At 42.4% G+C, this 24,651-nt stretch overlaps 1 protein-coding gene across 1 annotated transcript in view; it reads right to left on the bottom strand.

Annotated features, from left to right (window-relative positions):
* LOC132818488 (pappalysin-2-like) overlaps window positions 1-24,651 on the bottom strand; it is a 487,615-nt gene that overhangs the window by 290,792 nt on the left and 172,172 nt on the right. The window contains exon 4 of the mRNA XM_060829547.1: window positions 6,328-6,621. Coding sequence (XP_060685530.1) covers window positions 6,328-6,621 — 294 coding nt within the window. The remainder of the gene's footprint in view (window positions 1-6,327; window positions 6,622-24,651) is intronic.

Genomic DNA, 24,651 nt, shown 5'->3' with positions numbered 1-24,651 from the left:
GTGTTCGACTGGTGAATTCGAATGGCCAAAAGGCATTAGACAATATACCACATAATAGAAAAACAGAATACTGTGGATGTTGGCAATCAGAAATGAAAGCAGAAGTAGTGGGAATGTTCAGGCAATATCTGCTGGGAAAGGGAAAAGAAGCCAACAGTTCAACTTGATGACCCAATTTCGATGAAAGGCCATCGACCTGAAATACTAACTTTGATCATCTCTCCATAGATACTGTCTGACCTTCTGAGTATTTCCAACATTTTTAGTTTTCGTAGCATATAATATGTGTGAATTTGCAGAATTAAAGGCTGTGGGATTAAAGGGGAAGGGACAGAATGGCTATAAACTTGGCTTAGAGATGGAAAGCAGAGAGTTGTGGTGAATCGATAATTTTATTGGCATGGATTTAGTGTCCAATGAAATACCTTGTTATTCAGTAGATAATCTATGAAGAGAGTGCAGGTGGCCCTGGATATGGAAGCTATTGTGTTTGGAAAATCTGTGATTTTGTAGTTTATATAATCAAGACACAATTACATTCATTTAATGGAACACAAGTTCTCCACCAAAGATATTAAAGACAAGGTACTGACATCAGGGTGTAGAGATTTAGAAATCAAAAGGTCAGTTGTGTTTCAATTACTTTGGCAATTGGCTCATCATTCTTCTAAGAGATTAAAACTTTTAGCAAAGGGAGCAGGAATAAAAGATGTTGGGTATAATAAATTCATAGGAGATGTGAAATTTGTAAGGAACATCAAAGAACCATCAAGAGTTATAGTGCCTCAGCAAGGGATTTCAATGAGGTAGTGGCTGTGGGTTTAAAGGAATAGGATAAAGAGCAAAACATTTTCCTTTTACATTTTGTAGATTTGGCAATCAGATTTCGTCACAGCAATAATACATAATAAAGGTAAAAAGAAAGTTTGGATAAAGTAACGGGAAACATGAGTTGGACCACTGGTAAAAATTTTTATTGATAATTGGGCTATTGTTTGACAACAATGAATTCAGACATCTGGGTGGGAGTATGAACATGAATGCTGTGAATACAGCAGCAGTAAGCCCTGGAGAACATGAGAGGCACCATATCATGGACAAAATGGGTCACAACATGTTTTTCAGATCAGCCAAACTGCAAATCATCATCTGCACTAATGTGGGCGGTACATGCTAAGAATTCACAGCAGATGATGGAAAAAAATAGTCAATATTGTTAGCTTTTGGTGGGAATTCTAAAGTTCCATCAATAATAAGTGGTCAGTATCCAGTTTCGGAAGGGATTACAATTAGCTCCACTTTTTCAGAGAATTTGAATGTACTGCATACAGGTGAAAAGGCTTTCCTTAAAGCTGAAGTCTCAGAAAGTATTTGGTGAACCTCGAGCTATAAGTTAAGTCCATCGGACACCAGTTTCAACCCAAACTCTATCAACAAACACATTGACTTGGACCTGATTCACCATCCGCTGAGAAAAGGAACAGGAAATGACATCACCATAGGAAATGACATCACCACAAGATGTGACATGACCAACCCAAAGGAACCCACACCTATAAATGGAAAGCAAGAATCGTCAGCAGTTCTTCGTCCAGAGGCTCACTGAAAATGTTACTAGTATGGTGACGAAACATCTGAAAATGAACCTTCCAGCTTAATGAGCAAACCTACATCCAGAACTTCAACCTGAGCTACAAATCTTCTCAAAACTTGCTAACACCAATCAATCTGGGAGATATGTTTTCTGAGAAGAGATTAAAGTAAGGAGAATCCGAGGGGTGGTTAGTGATAAAAATGGAAAAATAATAATTCTACAGCATGGAAACCACTATGTTTTGATCATCAAGATTGCCTGCTATGGATTACACATTCACAGATTCATAGAATTCCTACAGTGCAGGAAGAGGCCATTTGTCCCATCAAGTCTGCACCGACCTTCTGAAGAGCATCTCACCCAGATCCCAACCCATATTTCGCATGGCTAATCCACTTAGCCTGAACATCCTCGAACACTACGGGACAATTTAGCCTGGCCGATCCACCTTACCTGCACATCTTTGGACTGCGGGGAGAACCCCATGCAGACGCATGGAGAATGTGCAAACTCCCACAGTCACCCAAGGCCGGAATTGAACCCAGCCCTCCTATGCTTTGAGGCAGCAGTGCTAACCACTGAGCCACCGTGCCACCACAAAGAGTCTAAAGGAGTAATAGAAAATAGTGAGAAGTCAAGTACTTTCCATTCCTAAAAGCAACTGACTCAATGGACAGTTTGTCTGATGACGGACAGATGAGTTCTGATGGTCAATATGGGGTCAATAGTCTCAGCAGGACAACTGCCAAAGGTGTGTCCTAAGTCATGTGACTAGTCAAATACAACTAGAGAAATGCAGCTGTCAGAAATAGAGCAGGGAAGGTCATTGGAAAACATAAAAGCTGGATGAGAGGCAAGATTAGTTCCATGCATTGGAAACATAAAGTACAAAGATGGAAGGTAAAACAAAAAATGCCAGGGAAGTTGAAAGAGTGGGTCTGGGAGTGAAATTGCCCCAAGAAGAGACCTCAGATCATTGAAAGTATTCCTATAAATCAGAAGAGATGGTCAAACAGTAGCAGCAGGGGGCGCAGTTTAACAAGGTTGAGAAATAAAGCACACGCCAGGGCAGAAGCCCTTGTGGTCATGGAGTCTTACTGAATGTGTACAATGTAGAAGACAAGTTAATGAAACTGTCTCGCCAAACTGCAAGAACTACAAAGCTGACAGGAATGCATGCTGCACACAGGGGTGCAAGACAGGGGACAGACGGCCCCATCACATAGGTGGAGTTACACCAAAAAGACATCCTCTGATAGGAATGTAAGACTAATGTGGAGCTAGTGGCACAAGGATTTGATGAAAAACTGAGGATCAAGACATGAGTAGGTTCACTAATGGCAATTTAGAGTTTTTCTTTGGCTTGTTAGCGACAAATATGTAGATTTGTTGACATTAGTCGAACTGATATTAAAGCTTCATTTTTGCAGGGTGATCAGCTAAGGATGGGAGTGTTTCTTCATCCTATAAAAAAGGCACTGAACACAGTGGGGCACACTGTAGAATTTAAACACACATGTATGTGGCTTAAAAACTGTGTCAAGAGCGCTAAGGTATGCCTTATCAAAATTGAGCTGAGCCTGTTACAAGCGGACCCTGGCATCACAAAGGGTAGCTTTGAAGCGTCTTTATGATATACATAGATGATTTTTGGGAGTGGTGAATTTGAAAACATTGTTATAAATTGGCTTAAAGCAGAATTCAAAATTGGAAGTCAGACACTATAGGGCTCAGAAGTATGTTGGAGTGGAAATCAGGCAGAATGGATCAAGAGTCCATTTGCATTAGCAATCTTACGTGAAAAATGTTAGTCCCCAATTTATTAGTCAACGTAAGGCTTTATTAAAAAGAGACACTGACTTCCAAAATTGAAATGGAGGAATTTGAAGAGGTCAGTAACTCGGGAAACAGAAATTCAAGTGATTTGCAAAAGAGATGGCATGAGGAAATTTTGTTACTTTAACGCAGCATGTTGTGGCCTGAAATACGGTGCCTGAATGTTGGAGTGGTTCCAACAACGGCATACATAATAGAATTGGACAAATGCTTGAAGGGGAAAAATTTCCAGGCAATGGTACTGCCCTTCAGTTGAGTCACACACTGGAAATCAACCCTCTCTATTCCCTGAGTCACCACAAAAGTTGAAGATTCTTTCAAAGTCACAGAATTCCCTGAATTACAGACAAGTCTTATAGACCCAGGTTGGCTGAAAACATGGACCAAGTTTCTGTATCCTCACTTCTGCAACATTGAGTTCCACAGATTCGCCATCTCTGGCTGAAGACATTCCTCCTCATTCCTCCTCCTTGGGTCCTACTGTCTACTACTAGTGGAAATGTCTTGTCCACATTCACCCTATCCAATTGGCTAGCTCCCCCGGATCCCATGTGATCTAACATCGTTAACCCAGTCTACCATGCAGAACCTTGTTGAACGCCTTACTGAAGTCCATATAAACCAGGTATACCTTCATCAATCTTCATTGTTACTCCTTCAAAAAACTCAATCAAGTTAGTGAGACATGATTTCCCATGCACAAAGCCATGCTGACTATGCGTAATCAGTCCTTGCCTTTCCAAATGCATGTATTTCCTGTCCCTCAGAATCCCCTCCAACAGCTTTCCCACCACTGACATCAGACTCACTGGATTATAGTTCCCTGGCTTTTCCTTACAGCCTTACTTAAATAGTGGCACCACATTAGCCAACCTCCAGTCTTTGGGCATCTCACTCATGGCTACAAATATCTCAGGGGGGACCCAGCAATCACTTCTCTAGCTTCCCACAAAGTTCTTGGAAACACTTGATCAAGTCCCAAGGATTTACTTACATTTATGCGTTTTTAAGACCTCCAGCACCTTCTCTTCTGTAATACAAACTCTTTCAAGACTATCCATTTCTCCAAGTTCCTAGCTTCCATGTCCTTCTCCACAGGAGATACAGATGTGAAACATACACCAGCTCTCATGGTTCCACATTTAGATATCGATCTTTAAGGGGCCACATTCTCCCCCTAGTTACTCTCTTGCCCTTAATGTATTTATACAATCTCTTTGGATTTTACTTAACTTTATTTACCAAAGCTATTTCATATCCCTTTTTCATCCTCCTTATTTCCCTCTTAAGTATAATCCTATTGCACCAATACTCTTCTAGGGATTCACTCAATCCCAGCTGTCTATATCTGATATATGCTTCCTTCTTTTTCTTGACCAGAGCCTCAATTTCTCTCATCATCCAGCATTCCCTACACCTAACAGCCTTGCCCTTCACTCTAACAGTAACATGCTGTCTCTGAACTCTCATTACCTCATTCTTAAAGGCCTCCCATTTCCCAACCATCCCATTACCTGCAAATAGCCTCCACGGCTCTGTTTTTGTAATCTATATCTCTTGAAGTGAATGCTAACATTGCATTTGCCTTCCTAACTGCCAAATAAGCCTTAAGGGTATCCTGAATGAGAAGTTCAAAGTTCCTTTTGAGCTTGATATTTTTGCAGCCTTTCCCCAATTAGAAGATAGTCTACACCTCTATTCTTCCGACCAAAGTGTATAATCCCACAGTTCTCCACTCTGTATTCCATCTGCCAATTCTTTGCCCACTCTCCTAGCCTGTCTAAGTCCTTCTGTAGCCTCCCACTTACTCTTCACTACCTATCCTTCCATCTATCTTTCTGTCATCTCTAAACTGAACAACAATGCCCTCAGTTCCTTTGTACAGATCATTAGTGAATAGCTGTGAACACTGACTCCTGTGGAGCTTGACTGGTCACTGGCTGCTGTCTTAGTAAAGACCTTCTTTTTCCCTAATTTCTGCCTTCTGCCAGTCATCCAATCCTTTAACCAATGTTCCCCTAACACCATGGGTTCTTACTTAGAGGCCTCCTATATGATACCTTGTCAAAGACCTTCTGGAAATTCAAATAGATCACATCCACTAGCGCTCCTTTGTCTAATTTGCTCATTACCTCCTCAAAAGATTCTAACACATTTGTCAGGCATGACTCCCCTTGACAAAGCCATGTTGACTCAGCGCTATTTTACTGTGCACTTCCAAGTACTCTGCAATCTCATCCCAAATAATAGACTGCAAAATCTTACCAATGATCGAATTCAGGCTCACAAACCTATAATTTTCTGTCTTCTGTCTCCCTTCATTACTAGACAGGGGTGTTACATTAGCTACTTTCTAGTCCTCTGGGACACTCTTGACTCCAGTGTTTGTTAGAAGATCATCACCAAAGCCTCCACAATCTGCTCAGCTATCTTCTTCAGAACTCTGGAGTGTAGTCCATCTGTTCCAGGTGATTCAAACCTTTAGCTTCCCTAGCACGTTCTCCTTAGTGATGGCCACTACACTCACTTCTGCCCCCAACACTCTTGAGATCCTGGTATGCTGCTGGTGTCTTCCACCGTGAAAACTGATGCAGTGTACCTTTTCATTGCTCTGCTATTTCTTTGTTCCCCATTACTACTTCTCCATCACCGAATTACTGAAGGGATTTCTGCTCTATCCTGAGTGAAAGTGAAACTAACCCGGTCATTTCAACACTTTAAGGCTGACTAATAATTAACGAAATTTCCCGAACCTTTATTCAATACTGTTAACATTTTAAGAGACTTTGGATTTTGGAGAAGGTGTGAGAAAAGTTTTTTTTTTAATGAACTTGCATGCATTTTTTTTTCTGGATTCAGTTATTCATGTTTGAAAGAACTGAATGAAAAGCACATACCTGTGTAGCTCATGTAGTTGTCAAACGGCGTGTCATAATATTGCATTTGCCCACACGTGTCATTTACGGGGTCGGGATCCCGACAGAGTTTGCTCTTAGGGGTTGGTGCGGTGTCGGCGCACAGGTCCCCGGTCTCCATCGAAGGCACGGTCTCCCTGCACGGGTCGTCACATGACTCCTTCTCGCTCACTCCTTTGAAAACGTGGTACAAGCCCAGTATATGACCCAGCTCGTGGATCATGGTGTTGGTGTGGCCAGGCCTCCCATAGTAGGATGGGTTCAGGACAACCCCACCTAGAAATAAACACAGAGACGTCAGCTTGGTCTGGCGGCCTGAGTGACTGAACACTCGCCCAACACATTTGAAAGTGGGAATCCCAGCTTCTGGACATCCAAGGGGCAACAGATCAGATGGCAAAACTGGAACACTGTCCGCTGACAGATCAAAGTACCACCAAGGATTGATTAGAGGATGGTCTCCTATTGATGTAGAGTTCACAGCAGCAATCCAGTGCCGTGCAGAATGTGCTAATAAGTCGTATAGTGAATGATAATCCCAGATTTTATCCTCTTTGTGCTTATTTTAAAATGCCAGCCGATGGCAGAGGTGATTGGGTGCGAGCAGTTAAAATGCAGGCCATGCTGTGGTGAGAAGTGGGGAAACAGAAAAGTCACATTCCCCAACTTGAAAGGATGTACATATCGATGTCAGCTGAGTGCAGGTTTCCATTGCAATTGCTGCCTGGGTTCCGAGATCCACTGATACTGACTGACAACGTCGACACATTAAGTCCGGCCAATGAAGTCAGGTATCAGAGGGATGTCGGATCCGGAATTGTATTCAATAGAAGCCACTGTCTTCAGGTCAGAAGCAGCAAATAGAAAGGGGTACAAACCAACTGATAAGTTGGGTCTCTCTAAGAGCTAAAGTCATGAAGTTTCACACTGTACAAGATGGACATGCAGAAAAGACAGTCAGGAATCAATGACCAATTCTAAAGGTGCATCATGTTGGGCTCAAAACCTTGAATGTTTCTTTCATCACAGATGCTGCTAGACTTGCTCAGTTTCTTTCGGAACTCTGCGTCTCTTTGTCATAGAAGACAAAAATTGGGATAAAGGGGTCAGTTTTAGCATTGCAACCTATAACGCAATGAATGCAACAGGGATCAGTGTTAGGGATACAATTATTTACAATAAATATATGAATGATATGGATGGGCGAAAAGAATGTGCTATTTGGATGACATAAAAGTAGAAGGCATGGCAAGTGGTGAGGACGATACAAAGAATAATAGCAATATGTAGCAAAATGTAAGGTTTGGCAGGAGGAATACAGGAGCACAATATTACTGAGACTGAGAAAGACTTGCAGAAAGCTGCAGCACAGAAAGAATTGAAAGATTCGTGTGCATAAGTCATAAAAAGTTAGCGTACAAGTTCAGCAATTAAAGGGAAGGCAAATGGAATGTCAGTTTTTATTTTAAAGGAAATACAGTATTAAAATAGGGAAATCTTCCTAAAATTATAGAAGATACTGGTTAGACTACACTTAGAAGACTGAACAGTTTTAGTCTGGTTATCTAAGGAAAGATACTGGCATTGGAGCCTGTCCAAAGAGGGTTCACTGGCTGATCCTGGGTACGGAGGGATATTCTTACAAGAAGTAGCTAAGAAAGTTAGGCTTGTATTCAACAAACTTTAGGAGCATGAGGGGAAATCTCAGTAAATTAGGAAGGGTTTTAAGGGGCTTAACAAGTTAGATTCTGAGAGGTTGTTACTCCTTGTGAGAGAGTCTAGGACCAGAGGCTGCAATCTCAGAATGAGGGGGTGCCCATTTAGGACAGAGATGAGGAGGAATTGCTTCTCTGAATGGGTGGTGAATCAGTGAACTTTGTTTTACATCAGAGGGATGTCGAGGTTGGGCCGGGAAGTAGATTGAAGGCTGTGACACAGAGATTTTAATCAGTAAAGGAAGTGAGGGTTACCCCAAAAAAGGCAGGAAAGTGAAGGTAAAGATTATTAAAGGAGATGTGCGAGGTAAGTTTTTTTACACAGAGAATAGTAGGAGTTTGGAGTACACTGCCAGGGCAGTGGTGGAAGCAGATGTGATAGGAGCATTTAAAGTACTTTTAGATAAGCACATGAAAATGCAAGGAATGGAGGGACATGAACCAAGGACAGGCAAAAGGGATTAGTTTAACTTAGCGCCATGTTCGGCACAACACTGTGGGCCAAAGGGCCTGTTCCTATGCTGTACTGTTCTATGTTCTATCAGATCTTCCATGATTGCATTGAACAGCACAGCAGACTTGATGGGCTGATTGGCCTACCCTTGCTCCAATATCATAAAGCACGGGTTGACAAACCTCAAATTCACATCAGCAATTACTGAATATACTTCTTAACCTGTTTGTGAAATATGACACAAAATGAGACTAGAATGTGCCTATGCAATGAAAATTGAATTTAACAGAGCTGAACAATAGCTTTAACAGCCATGCATCTATCTTATCCATGGGAGCCCTTACAGGAGATACTGGGGTAGGGAGATAACATTACTTCCATTCCATTATTCAATTAAAACTCTAACAGCAACGGTTCTCAGTTAAGTGTTGCCTACAGCATCTTCAAAGTGACAAATTAATGGCTGTTCATTACTACTAATTGTTTCACAGTCAGTCTTGTCGTCAAGACCACAAGGTAGCTGGGGATGTTTAGTCCATCAAAAAGCACAGAGAACTCAAATGGTCTCAACTGCATTCCCATCCTGAGATACTAAGGGGCACAACTTTAAAGTCCAAAGGGGTTCTTTACAGATTGTTATTGCCCATGTAGTTTTGCTGCACCCTTGACCACATTTCCAACACCTTCCGCCACCTCTTCATTGCGTAATTGTTTCATTTTGAACTGCATTAACCTCCTACTGGCTTCGTAGGGCATCACTGACATATTCCAATACATGGTTGTTGGGTTTTTTTTCCTGGGAAAAGGAAATTCGGATCCTATTCCTGCCCCTGCTGCTGCAGAGCCAGCAAAACCATCACAAGTGTCAGTCTTGGTTCAATGGGGACATTCTCACCTCAGGTTCAGCTAAACTCCTAAGATGAAAATACATATCTAGGTTGACACAATGATGTTACAATGATGGATCAGAATCCTGAAAAATCTATCTGTATTTTGTTACTCCTGGTTTGAAAAAAGAGAGAACTGTGAAGTGTAAATTCAGAGACTGCCTGGCAAGATCCTGAGGGAAGCCCATGGAATGTTGTAATTGTAAATTGTGAGGGTAACTTCAGTCAGGGAGAGAAATAACAAGAAGAGATAATGGCAGGCTGACTATCCCCTTTCAGCAGAAAATCACCCATTGCTAGCAAGTCAGTTTTAACTGTCAGGAACATACAAAAAAAAATGAATTAACTAACTGCAAGTCTAAAGTGTGTGCATTGTTGATCAGACATCTCAATGCATGGACTGGATTGTTGTAAGCTTTGGGAGCAGCCATTTTAAAAACCTCTGCGTTACAGGTAAAATAAGGGAGAATACTTTCTCTCTCACCTTGAATGCTGGAATTCAGTCACGATTGAACAGAACTAGAACAGAATTTTCCGCCAAATCGCAAAACTTGAAATTGATTGCTCAACTGACAACATCAACACTACCAGTGCCAGCCAGTAATGGGAACAAGATTGTTTAATCTCTCTTCACAAACAATACTGCTGACCTGATTATAGTTATTACGTTTCAGTAGTTTTAATCTTTTTATTTTGATTATGTTTTGGATCTTTAACATTTAAAAAATGCGAAAAGAAATGTGCCTTTTAAAAAAATTATCAAGCTGGAGAGGGTTCAGAAAAGATTTCACCATGATGTTGCCAGAAATGGAAGATTTGAGTTATAGGGAGAGGCTGGGATTTTTTTTCCCACTAGAGCATAGGAGTTTAAGAGGTGACCTTATACGGGTTTCTAAAATAATGAGGGGTATAGATAAGGTGAATGGCAGGGGTATTTTCTCTAGGGTGGGGGCTTTCAAGACTAGGTGACATCTTTTAAGGTGAGAGGAGAAAGATTTAAAAAGGACAATGTTCTTACACAGAGAGTGGTTCGTGTGTACAATGAACTTCCAGAGGAAGTATTGGATGCAGTTACACTTACAATGTTTAAAAGTTTGGATAAGTTCATGAATAAGAAATGTTGGAAGGATATATGCCAAGTGAAGGCAGGTGGGACTAGTTTAGTTTGGGATCATTATTGTCATGGACAGGTTGGACCGAAGGGTCTGTTTCCATGCGGTATGGCTCTGAGACACTCATTCCAAGGTTGATCTGTTTTTCTTTTTTCCATTTGTTTTGGGCTAATGTTTTATTCCTACATTGTGTATGTGTATAGTGTTACCATGTTTTCACGTGCTTGCTAACTAATGAACTCTCTCTTCTTATCTGACAGAAAAATGCAGGTTAAATTGGATCCTTTCAGAACACAAATCCATTTGGGTCTGGAATGAAAGTTTTCATAAGGAAAGGGATTTTTTTTTTAAGTTAAACTTGGTGCAACCAGCCAAGGGGCTGGGTGTAAAGCCAAAGGGACCTTTCTCATCTAAACGATTTGGGATATCTCATCTAGAATCGTATCAAATGAGGGAACCTTGGCTGTAATAACACCTCAGTGGGCTAATCAGGGAATGCTGTATTGTCAAAGGTGCTGTCTTTTGGTTAAGACATTAGCCAATGGTCCAAGTGTACACCTTCAACTGGTGTGAACGGCATTGATTTTTTTATTCCTTCAGATGGGCTTTCCCAACAATGACAATGGATTCATGGTCATCATTAGACTGTTAATTCCAGATTTATTTTAAAAAAAACTAAAATTCCACCTTCTGCTGTAGCGGATTTCGAGTCCGTGCCCTCAAAACATTACCTAGGTCTCTGGCTCCTCGATGGTGTGTGACCTACTATGCTTTTCCAGTGCCACTCTTTTTGTGTCTGGATTGATAGACCAGTGATAATATCACTAGGTCATTTCCGCTCCTCATGTTCAAAGATAAAGAAAACTCTTCCACTTGTTTCCCATATTTAGCCCTCAAATGACTCCCAAGACAAGTGATTTACCTCACTGTTGTCTCTGGGACCATCCTTTGTGCAAATTGGCTACTGAGTTAAACAACACTGCACCTTGCCTTATTGACAGGAAACTACCATTCCCTTCCCCTCATTGTATAGTCTCTTCACAGAAACATAAGCAATTCCACAGCATCAAAGAAGCTTATGTATAGATTGACATCTGTGCTTTAATAAGGTAGGAAAACTATCCGTCAAACTAATTAACAGATATGGACATGGAGAGACCTTCGCAGAGTTGAAAACTCTCCTGGCCCATTGTGCAATGAAACTACACGTACTCAATAAAAGAACATTTACACCACTATTGAAATTCTGGAAGGTCTCCCTCTGGAAAGGCAAGGGTCAGAATACAATCACGAATACTTAAAGTAAAACTCTGAAAAGGTTCACCTTGCTCTTATGCATGAAAGAGAGAAGAGTCATTTACTAAACTGGCAGGAACACAGTGCTAGTGTCTGTAACAAGGACAACGTTTTTGGACAGACTCACAATGGGAGGTTTATTGGTTAACCGACTGCCAACAAGAAACTTTACTAGGAATAGGGGGTTGTAATTGTCTCACTAAACTAAGTCCTTCAATTCCTTCCACCACATGATATCCTTTTATTACATTTATATTCTAGTTAATATTAAGACACAAGCCCTGGCCAAGTCAGATGAAGGGAAAGCGCTTTCCCAGTTTTGTTAACGCAAGCCAATGTTTTCTAAAGCAGACACCATTTCTTTCAGAGATTCAAAAAAATTGAGGGGCAGCCTATCTTTTCACATGGACTTTTTCCAGTAACTGTTACCAATAGGCTAGAGCCAGCACATCTCAGGGTCCTGAAGGATGTAAGATGACCAGGTAGATGAAGGCAAATTGTTGGGATTAAAGATTATAAAATGAGATGAAATGCTGTAAAGGGGTGAGGGAGTGATGCTAACAGTGTTGTTTTCAACTTGGTGAGAAGCAAATACAGTATCTTGGGAACTCAGCGGCACTATAGGAGAGTTCAAAGAAATGATGAGCACAGCCTATTGCATCTAATAAAGATGGGAGACATGGAGTGAGACATATGGAAGAGTCAGAAAAGCTGCAATGAATTCCACCTTCACCCGTTAGTCAGCTGCACTCCCCAGTTTCGTCATGAGTTACAGACATTGTTAATTCTCACCTCTCACACAGGCTTCAAGAGTGGAGTGGAAGAGCCTGGGCAAAACATAACCCTCGTGCTTTTGGTAGTTGTGCTAATGTAGCCAATCATTCCAACATACAACATACAATACACCGTCGTTCTGAGCTGAGCACTTTGCAAAAGGGAACAGAACAGAACAGACTGAACTGCTTAAATAATAGTTAACAATTTATAGATATCTGGCTCAAGCCAGACACATCTATCTGGCTGATGTTGTGTCCAGTTCCATTGCAAAACATGGCTGTGCTCAAAGGTGAACAAGAAAAACACTCTTTCAAATAGTGTACACTGTGGGTGATGGAGCAGATGGGATTTGCGATTGAACATAAGAAACAGGAGCAGGAAGAGGCCTCTACTCTGCCTATCCATTCTACAAGATCATAGCTGATCTTCCCCAGGTCATACTCCTCAAACATGCCAACTCAACATCGTTAAAACTCCCCGACATTTCAAACACCGACCTTTCCTGAAATACCTCCAGTGATCCAGCTTCCACAACCCTCTGAGGTAAAGAATTCCAGACACCCACTATCTTCTGAGAGAAGAAATTCCTTCAGACCTCAGTTGTAAATATGTGTCTGCTTCTTCTCCTAGTTCAGGAAAACCACTCTCGTTGAAACATCACTCCGAGATCTACCATGTCAGACCCCATCAAAATCTCATATGTTTCAATAACTTCACCTTTCACTCTTCTGAACTCTAATGACTGAAAGCTAACCTGTTCATCCATTGTTGATAAGGCAACCCCTCAACCCTTGGAATTACTCAAGTGAATCTCTCTCGAACATCCTCCAATGCAAGTGTGTAGTTTCTTAAAAAATTGGGATTAAAATGTATACAGCATTGCAGATGCAGTTTCACAAACCACCTCATATAGGTGTGAAGGAGGGCATAAACCGCCCCATGTTTACCGTAGAGCAAGGCCCACATCGGGAAAACGAGCAGTATCCATTTTAAAGCAAACAGTATTCATTTCAAGACAGCAGCTGCCAGCCCGACCACGTGATCGGGAGAAGGGGACCCAAAGACAGATCCAAATACACACCAGACCAGACAATGGTCATGACACACAGATCGAAACCCACCTTATAATCTCGTCAAGGTCCCAACTGACACACACCCATAACCTGATCATGCAAAACAGTCCTACACAAAAGGCAAACACCAAACAAACAGGATGAACCTAACAGACACTTTGGAAGTAACAAAGGGGGGTGCTAGCCTCCAGCCCTCACGGAGAGACAAGCAGGTAGCACCCGGACCCATTCACATAAAGATAAACAGCACACCTGTTGTGTGTGCTGCCGACTCTCCGAGGATGGCAGGAAGCCTGACATTCACACATACTCCAGCCATGAGTACCACCATTCACACTCATTCATACCCAAACTCCTACATCCTGACTCATGAAGTATATAACTTGTAACATCGCGCTGGAAATGTTAGAGCAATCGAGATTCAGACCTCGGTTGGTCTCCGCCAGCGTTACATACTTCAATAAAGTTACCGATTGTCGAACCGCACTCTGGGCTCGGACTGAGATCATTTCATCCGCGCTAACAAGGTGTAACAAGACTTCCCTATTTTTAAACTTCAAAGCCCCAGCAATAAAGGACAAAATTCCACCTGGCTTCCTAATTACTTGTTGCGCACTAACCTTTTATGTTTTATGCACAAGATCCATTGGTGCTACACTCTTTTGGTGTTTCTTTCCATTTAAATGATACATTGCATTTTGAAAGAAACTAAAGTACACGACCTCTTACTTTCCTACACTAACTCAATTCACCAAGTTTTTGCCCAGTCACAAACTCTCAACATCCCACATGAAAAAGTTGCCCCTTAGGTCCCTTTTATATCTTTTCCCTCTCACCCTAAACCTATGCCCTCTAATTCTGGGCTCCCCCACCCCAGGGAAAAGACTTTGTCTATTTATCCTATCCATGCGCCTCACAATTTTGTAAACCTCTATAAGGTCACCCCTCAGCTTGCAACGCTCCAGGGAAAACAGCCCCAGCCGATTCAATCTCTCCCTATAGCTCAAATCCTCCAACCCTGGCAACATCCTTGTAAATCTTTTCTGAACCCTTTCAAGTTTCACAACAACTTTCCAGTAGGAAGGAGACCAGAATTGCACACAATATTCCAATCATGGCCTCACCAATATCCTGTACAGCCGCAACATGACCTCCCAAACTCCTGTTCTCAATACTCTGACCAATAAAAGAAAGCATACTAAACACCTACTTCACTATCCTATCTACCTGCGACTCTACTTTCAAGGAGCTATGAACCTTCACTCCATGGTCTCTTTGTTCAGCAACACTCCCTAGGACCTTACCATTAAGTGTATAAGTTCTGCTAAGGTTTGCTTTCCCAAAATGCAGCACCTCACATTTATTTGAATTAAACTCCATCTGCCACTTCTCAGCCCATTGGCCCATCTGGTCAAGATCCTGTTGTAATCTGAGGTAACCTTCTTCGATGTCCACTACATCTCCAATTTTGGTGTCATCTGCAAACTTACTAATTGTACCTCTTATGCTCGCATCCAAATCATTTATATAAATGATGAAAAGTAGAGGGCCCAGCACCGATCCTTGTGGCACTCCACTGGTCACAGGCCTCCAGTCTGAAAAGTAACCCTCCACCACCACCCTCTGTCTTCTACCTTTGAGCCAGTTCTGTATCCAAATGGCTACTTCTCCCTGTATTCCATGAGATCTAACCAGTCTCCCACGGGGAATCTTGTTGAATGCCTTACTGAAGTCCATATAGATCACATCTACCACTCTGCCCTCAACAATCCTCTATGTTACTTCTTCAAAAAACTCAATCTAGTTTGTGAGACATGATTTCCAACGTACAAAGCTATCCCTAATCAGTCCTTGCCTTTCCAAATACATGGACATCCTGTCCCTCAGGATTCCCTCCAACAACTTGCCCACCACCGAGATCAGGCTCGCTGGTCTATAGTTCCCTGGCTTGTCCTTACCAACCTTCTGAAACAGTGACACCACATTAGGCAACCTCCAGTCTTCCGGCACCTCACCTGTGGCTATCAATGATACAAATATCTCAGCAAGAGGCCCAGCAATCACTTCCTAACTTCTCACAGAATTCTAGGGTACACCTGATCAGGTCCTGGGGATTTATCCACTTTTATGCGTTTCAAGACATCCAGCACTTCCTCCTCTGTAATCTAGATATTTTCCGAGATGTCACCATCTATTTCCCGACATTCTATATCTTGCATGTCCTTTTCCACAATAAATACTGATGCAAAATACTCATTTAGTATCTCCCCCATCTCCTACAGCTCCACACAAAGGCCGCCTTGCTGATCTTTGAGGGGTCCTATTCTCTCCCTAGTTACCCTTTTGTCCTGAATGTATTTGTAAAAACCCTTTGGATTCTCCTTAATTCTATTTGCCAAAGCTATCTCATGTCCCCGTTTTGCCCTCCTGATTTCCCTCTTAAATGTACTCCTACTGCCTTTATACTCTTCTAAGGATTCACTCAATCTCTCCTATCTGTACCTGTATGCTTCCTTCTTTTTCTTAACCAAACCCTCAATTTCTTTAGTCATCCAGCATTCCCTATACCTACCAGCCTTTCCTTTCACCCTGACAGGAATATACTTTCTCTGGATACTCACTATCTCATTTCTGAAGGCTTCCCATTTTCTAGCTGTCCCTTTACCTACAAACATCTGTCCCCAATCAACTTTTGAAAGTTCTTACCTAATATCGTCAAAATTGGCCTTTCTCCAACTTAGAACTTCAACTTTTAGATCTGGCCTATCCTTTTCCATCACTATTTTAAATCTAATAGGGTATTGTAGTGCCTTCGGATATACTTCCATTATTTCCCATTTATACTCATCCTACAGTGAGGCATCTCTTTGGGGACCTTTAATCAAATCCCACCTGTACTTCTTTCCCTTGTCATTCCTCATTTCCGCCCAAACAGATTCCATTACATGATTGGAACAGATTGTGTTAGTGGAGGAGCCAGGATTTGGGAATGGGACAGATTGTGTGAGCAGAAGAGCTGGAATGTGAGAATGGGACAGTGTGTATTAGCAGAGGAGCAGGAATTTTGAAATGGGACAGATTGTGTTGGCAGAGAAGCCAGGATCTGGGAATGGGACAGATTGCATTAGCAAAGGAGCCGGGATTTCAGAATGGGACAGGTTGCATTAGTGGAAAAGCCGCGAATTGGGGAATGGGACAGATTGCATTAGCAAAGGAGCAGGGAATTCGGAATGGGACAGATTGCATAAGCAGAGGAGCCGGGATTTGGGAATGGGACAGGTCGTGATAGCAGAGGAGTGGGATTGGGAATGGACTGGACGGTGTTATTGGGAGAGCTGGAATTTGGGAATGGAACAGATTGTGTTAGTGGGGAAGTTGAAATTAGGGAATGGTATCGACATGTTTTACGCACGTTTGCGAGAATGGGTTGTGATTGGTGCATTATCTCTGGAGACAGAGATGAATAATAGGCTGGCTGGTCATGTTAGTTTCAGAAAGTGATTACAGCACCATCGCCTGGAATAGTTAGGACATTACCACAGAAGTGTCACCAACTCAAAGAAACCAGGCCCTCCCAGCTATCAGGATGGAGATGAAGATCGACAAGCAACATGTCGGTTGAAGAGCTTCACAAAAACAAAAACACAGCAGGAAACATTCCAGGCAGAATGGACCACTCAGTGCCCAAACAGCTGAGGAGAAACCTGGCATCAACATGAAAGACAGTATTTCCCAGGGGCAGCATTCACAGACAGGGGTAGGCACAATGACATCAATAGCTCTAAAGCAGAATTAATCTTACCATTCAAGGATCGGTGTGTGCAGTTGCAGTGTGCAATAGAGATAGAAGGAAGGGTGGAGATTGGAAGCCAAGGATTGAAGATTTTTTTTTAAGGGAGACAACAGTGATACAGATTTCAATTAACAGAGAAAAGTGAGGGTGCGCACCCTCCACTGGATCTGAGTGCACCAAAAATGGTTCGAGGTATTCCACGGAGGCACAAGTGTAGAGAGAACACATGCAGGTGCCCACAGCAACCACATGGAAGGAGGGAGTTATGGGAGGTGTTGTTCATTATGCAAACAGAGGAAGTTAACGGTGGATGGGAACTATAAGAAGAATGGCAGTAGCTAAATTAAGCATGGGACTCTTGGAAGGTGCAACTGGGAAATTGATAATGGGGAACAGGGAAATGTCGAATTATTTTTTAGAGTCAAGATAGAGAGACGGACTGGATGCCTGAATGATTGTCAGAGGCAGGAAAAACAAATGGCACAGAGACCAAGGGGCATTGGAAAAGTCACAGACACTGATATGGATAAGTGGGGGAAAGAAATAGTCAAGCTCAGAAAAAAAAATCAGTTGTGTGGGTCAGGAACAAGCTGAAAGCATAGGTCACTCAGAGCTGTCCTGTCTGTGGACCCTGCAAAGGGGAGCTGGATGTGAAATGGAGAGGTTGGAGGCTGCAGAGGGGAGCTTTCTACACAAGATGGGATCCAGTGACAATCCTGGAGACCATGACTTGATGCTGAATCATGGGGCTCATGTCACACGGGAGAGAAACAGAATTCAGTCTCTTCGAGGGGGCAGTGGGTCAAACAGCAGTAACACCACCTTTGTCCATAGGTTTGGAGGCGTGGACAAGAGAGAACGGAGTGAGGCAAGCTCAGAGAGTGAACATTAGGGCAAGCAAGGGAAGCACAGCAACTGAGATAGACAACTTCAGGATGGGCGATCTCAAGGGAAAATTCCAGAGTGGATTACAGATCACTGAAGGGAGAATACTCAACAACTTGACAATATTGGGATAAAGGGTGAAGAGTTTGGGTGGATTGTAGGCACCAGGTCTGGACATGGAGGCAAAAGTAATGAAAGAAGAGCTCAGAACCATGCAGATACTGTAAGGGATGAAAAGCTGCAAGTCTTTCTGAGGACAGATCAGGCAGGATCAGAGTGAGAAAGGTCAGAAACTATTGTGAACACACGACAAGCGGTGAGATTCAAAGAAGGCTGGGCGATGAAGTGAAAGAGAAATCCGGTGGATTTTTCTGTTCCCAACAGTTGTTGAAGCTTGCGACCCTTCACACCTGAAGGAAGATAAAAGGTTTTGTTTTTGTGAAAGGATTGGATGAGAAAGAGGAGGAAATGAAATTGAGAATAAGGTCAGCATTGAGGTACCCTGAATAGGTGCTCCTGGAGGAAGACGTTGACAGAATGCATGTGGCATGTCATTGAGTGTGAATCCCGTCACGCGACAAGACTCATGAATGTTGTAAGAAGTATCCGTGATCGTGTAAATAAATGCAAAATTCTGTGGGTGCTGGAAATCTGAAACAAAAACAGAAATAGCTGGAGTCACTCAGCAAGCCTGGCAGTATTTGTAGAAAGAGAAGCAGGAGGAACGTTTAGAGTTTTCTTTAGAATATTGGACTCAGTGTTAACTTGCTAGGAATGCTGCCACTGTACTACCACAGCTTTGAGCTGTTGGGTTTGGTAGAAGCAGGCACAGAATCTTTGTGCTGGGGGTGGCATGGTTACCTAGCAACCAGGTGGAGCCCAGTGCTAAACAGGGGCACTGCAAACTGTGATCCCTGCCATCACTTTCCCTTCTCTGGATGTGAAGTGCTGACAGAAAATGGCTGACAGAAAACCCAAGAGGAGTAGAGTAAGTGTTCGTTTGATGAGCAAAAGTGTGGGACCCATGTTTACTGGGATTTACAACTCTGGAAGCAAGGTGGAGGGCACGCCCCTGTCTATATCAATGGAGCTGAGGTGAAGATGGTCAAGGCCGTCAGGTTTCTTGGAGTGATAATCACAAACTATCTGTCCTGGTCCACCCAAATTGATGCCACAGTCAAGAAAGCACAACAAAGCCTCTACTTCCTAAGGAAATTTGGCATGTCCATAAAGACTCTGACCATTCTATCTGGTTACATAATGGCTTAGCATGGCAACTGCTCTGCCGAGGACTACAAGAAACCACAAAGAGTTGTGAACACAGCCCAGTGTTCACATCACTCATCCATCCTTTCATCCATTGACTCCACCTATCCATCTCGCTGCCTCAGGAAGGCAGCCAACATCACCAAGGACCCCTCCCACCCTGGTTATAATCTTTTCCAACTTCTTCTGTCAGGCACAAGATACAAAAGCTTAAACACACATACCACCATATTCAAGAACAGCTTCTTTGCTGCTGTTATTAGACTTTTGAATGGATCCTGATGAACAGTTTATGGTTGAAACATGAGGTCTCCTGCTCCTCGGATGCTGCCTGCACCACAGCCTTCGAATCTAAACGGACCCCTCAATTTTTAGATCCAATGTTGATCTTACTCTTTGTGCATCTTCTCTGCAGCCATAACACTGTTTTCCTCATTCTATACTATTACCCTAACGTACTTCGTATGTTATGATCTGCCTGTACTGCACACAAAACAAAGCATTTCACTGTGACTAGCTACATGTGACAACAATAAATCAAATTAAAAAAAATAAAATACATGAAGCAGCTGTTTCTAAATACTCACATACATTCAATATTCAACCAATCCATTGCCCATTGATGAGGCTGGCAGTGTTAGGATGCTGTGGGGTTAGGTGCTGGTTAATGGCAATTTTGCACTATATCACTGATGCTTGAAAACTGAACCAGGGCACTAAAATATTATAATGGGCACTGGGAATAGGGTACCACTGACTTATATACAGAAACTGTTAAGGTGGGGTGTAGAGAATGGGCTGAATGTGCATGAGTGTACGCCATGCTGGCTGTACGCTATGGAATGTGCCATTTCTCTGCTGATGAGGGACAACACCGGCTTGCCAAGGCTTGGCCAAGTGCAAGGCATGGTTTGAGGCACGGCAAGATGGGGCCAGAATCAAATGGGGGAGGTACCATTGGGTTGGGGGGTTAGATAATTAATGTAAAGCATGAGAGAACTCACCTTAGAGCAAAAATCCCTCAAAATAGTACAACTTGGAATGCGCCAAAAATATGCAAGATTGAGTCCAGCGCATCTTCCTCCACTTATTCAATTATCACTCACTTTTGACCATGAACCAACAAGTGCTTCCTTGTTTAATCTCTCCTACCTTTCACCCTATTATAGTCTTTTCCTTATGCTTTAGCCCTTCCTGCCACCTGTCTATTTATGGTGAAAGCTGACGAACGATTGTTCTCTCTGCAAAGACACTGCCAGACCTGGATATCTTTCCAGAATCTTCTGTATTTAATTAAACCAGTGGGTCTGCAGAGACCCAGTACAGGTTAGTGAAACCACATTTGAGCTGCAGCCCTTCCAACATCTGGTGGAGCCCTCTCTGCTGTCGGAGCTCACATGGAGGTTGAGGCAGGGGCAGAAGCGTGAGGTGGAGGAAGCCTACTCTCTCCTTGTGGGACCATTTTGGGGCAATTTCTGATCATCCTCGGCCAGGTTCCCCAGCTACCCCCACCCCCACCCCCGCCTACAGGTCTATAGTTTAAAATGCAGTCAGAGCTCAATAACAACAACAGTGAGGACATGCCGTAGGAGAGCAAGTCCTTCAGCCTGATGGAATGTTTCCCTCAATCCACAATAAAACATTTATCATTGGGTTAACTTGACAACTGCTGATGCATCCTGGGAAATGATTCTCACAGAGAATGGGCATGAACTGAATTCAAACAATGCCTCCCCTCTCAGCAGACGAATAAACTCAGCAGAGGCTGAGGTTTCCATGTTTAAACATTAATTACAAGACCTGAAAGGACATCAACTGGTAAATATAGTATTGCCGCGATATGCATTTGGATTTTAATATAATCTTTATTTTCTACATTAGAAATTAAAATGACCAGAAATAAGTGGTAGAAATCTTCAGACTGCTCATCAGAAAGTGTCACCAAACATTTTCTACGCAGGGAGATATAATTACAAACTATTACTGTACTCTTAGATGCTTAATGGTAAATATTGTCAAAAAGGTACTACCAAAATTTGAAACAACAGGAGGGTTTGTGCAGAGAGAACATGCACAAATGCAAACTTCAATGTTATACATCACATAAACAATTATTATACGTCCACTTCTTCCTATATTCCATTTTAACTTGCTATGGAACCTGCTCATGTAAACTTGTCATTTGTAATTATAACAACCACCAGTGGCGGTGCTATAGGACACCAGTCCTATAAGACACTTCTCAATAGCTATGGCTGGGCTCCAGAATAAACTCAAACTTGAAGAAAAAAGGCTACATCTTTGTTCCCAAAATGCTACAAGTTTGGCTACTTAACTAGAAGTAACATTAAAATCAGAATTCGATGCTAACAGGCATTCTCACTTCCTACCTTCTCACTTCGCCTGAAGCCCACACTGTATGCAATGTTATGGGAGATTAACTATGGATATAAATAGACCGATTGGTTGATGGTTTGGCAAAGTAGAAGTCTGGATCAGAGTGGTTACTCTGTGCTGCTGTTAGCCGAGGAGAAAGGCTTTCAGTAGTTCACAGTCATTTGGGAGTGAACAGAAGGCACCCTTCACTGTTTATGTCATGCTCCTTAGTTAGATTACATTGCAAGAAAAAAAAATCTGACTGCAGTGTAACTCTTTCATAATTTTCCTCTGAAGTTAAAAAAGCTGTTGCTAAGTATCTGTTAATAACTTCCATACAATAGACCCCCTCATCCAAAAACCACGGAAAAACACTGTGGGCTGTAGAGGGAGGGATCGTCAGTGCAAATGGAGTGCATCTGTCTGCTGTATTTTCACACACATCTGGGGTTCTCCACATTACTGACTCAGCAGCCGTGTTGCAACCTCTTCCCAAACAAGACCTGTGCCTGTGGAGTTACTCAGACCAAATCGGAAGGTTTGCTGCAATTATAACACACGGAATCATAGAATCCTTATAGCGCGGAAGCAGGCCATTCAGCCCATCGAGCCCACATCGACTCTCCAAAGAACATCCCACCCAGATTTACTTCATCTCTGTAACTGTGCATTTCCCATGGCTAACTCACCTAGCTTGCACATACCTGAAAACTATGGGCAATTTATCAATGTCAATTGACCTAACTTGCACATCTTTGGTTTGTGGGAGGAAACCACAGCACCCAGAGGAAACCCGCGCAAACAGTGTGCAAAAGCCACACAGCCAGTTGCCTGAGGCTGGAATTGAACCCGGGTCCCTGGCAACAGTTCTAACCACTAAGCCACGTGCCGCCCATGTTGGTTGCATGTACAGGACAGCACAGGAACCTTGGTTGACAGGAACTAAATAGGTTAATTTCCTTTTGTACCTGAATGATATTCCATTATTATTACTTATGCTTTAGGGAGTCAGAGGACAATTGTCGATCATTTGATGTGAATCACGAGTAGTCTCCACTATATGCATATAGACAATCATAATTTGTGCTTAATATGTCTATCAAACTCAGTGGCATTGGTTGTAAGAGGCCCTTGAGTCCCCATCAGTTGAGTGTAGGTTATACACAATCATTGGGATTTCCTCTCATTCTGATCTGTAAGGTGCGTCCGTTGCATTTGCTGACTTTCAGCAGTAAACTGAAGTGAATCCTTTACCAGATCAAGGGCCAGACTCTTGCAGTGTCAGGACAATACTACCAAGACCGTTATAAATTATAGGAGAGACATGTATTTGGAAATCCCATTCCCATGTTTGCCCAGTTCACATTTTTGTCAGTTGGGGGTGGGTGGGTGGGGTTGGGTGTTTTGCCCAGGAGAGATACCTAACCTCCGCACAGACATTTGAAATTCATGCTGATTTCAGTACTCCAGGACCTTTAACTGCGTGGTATGCAAGTCATAAGTTTGCATGAATGGCATAAAACATCATGAAGGACAGATAAGTTCTGCTGAAGTGTCACGGCCTGAAGTTATCTAAATCTCTAGCTCTTTTAAGAAAAACTGCAGTTCTCGTTTGGAGTGAATAGAAAAAGACCTGCTGTCAGTGACATCGATGAGTCAACTGTTATAGCTTCGAAAGGAACAGCAGCCATCTGTTGACATGGATTCAACAGACTTCATTGTTGACATTTTCCAAGGGTTATTATGGCTGCACGCATTATGAATACTTGGCTGAGTTTCAACAAAACGAAAATCACTTATCTTAGCTGCAGATCTGATTTAACACATTGAATGACAGTTATCAAAGGCTATTAAAGGACTTTGGTTTGAACAGAAGTTCTGTTTGATTTTACAACAAATTTACCACTGATGGCAATTTCATGGATCCCGTGAATGAGATCTTTGGTTTTAATATCAAATATGTTTAAGTGAGATCTTTTTCTTTGGAACCTTATCTTTTCAATGCCTTGGTATGACACCTGAGGACTGCCCACAGTGGATACTGGATGAATGCCTTTGAAGGTGGTGAGGTGAGGTTCTATAGGAGCATGGACTGGGAGTTAGGCAATAGGTGACATGGAGGTCACATGGGTGGGGATGAAAGGTGAGGGCTGGAGAGCTTAATAGACATAGATGCAAATTGGACAAGGTCACAGGGATGCAAGTTGACTCTCGTAAGCTGCCTAAGCACTCAGCAAATCAAAGCATGAACAGGAAATAGCACCCCACAGGGGATTATATATTCCCTTCTGTTTTTCAGCACATCAAATATTAAAGACATCAATCACTTTCTCTCACATCACTGGCTTTAAAATATAGGCACACTAGCAATTTTCAATCAGGCTCCCACTTTAAAAACAAAACTTTTCTTTGAAGAGTTGGAGAAACTTTAAAACAAGAATTTTAATGCTGCCAACGGCAACATCCAAATAACACATGACGTCAAAAAGAAGTCTGCAGTGGGCGATCTGTGACCATTGCACAATCAAAGAGGATTGCAGCCCATCAAGAGATTCTGCCTTAGTCAGAAAGGTCAGTGGCCTAGACTGGAGCCTGATCCCGGGTGCCTGAAATGGACCTATACTGAAAAAGCTCAAATGCAGCTCTTTATTTCACGATGGTGCAAGCTAAGT

This window comes from Hemiscyllium ocellatum, chromosome 9, assembly GCF_020745735.1.
Source record: "Hemiscyllium ocellatum isolate sHemOce1 chromosome 9, sHemOce1.pat.X.cur, whole genome shotgun sequence".
In the NCBI taxonomy this organism is placed as follows: Eukaryota; Metazoa; Chordata; class Chondrichthyes; order Orectolobiformes; family Hemiscylliidae; genus Hemiscyllium; species Hemiscyllium ocellatum.
Note: the sequence above shows the minus strand (reverse complement) of the source record. Positions and strands in the feature narration are given on the sequence as shown.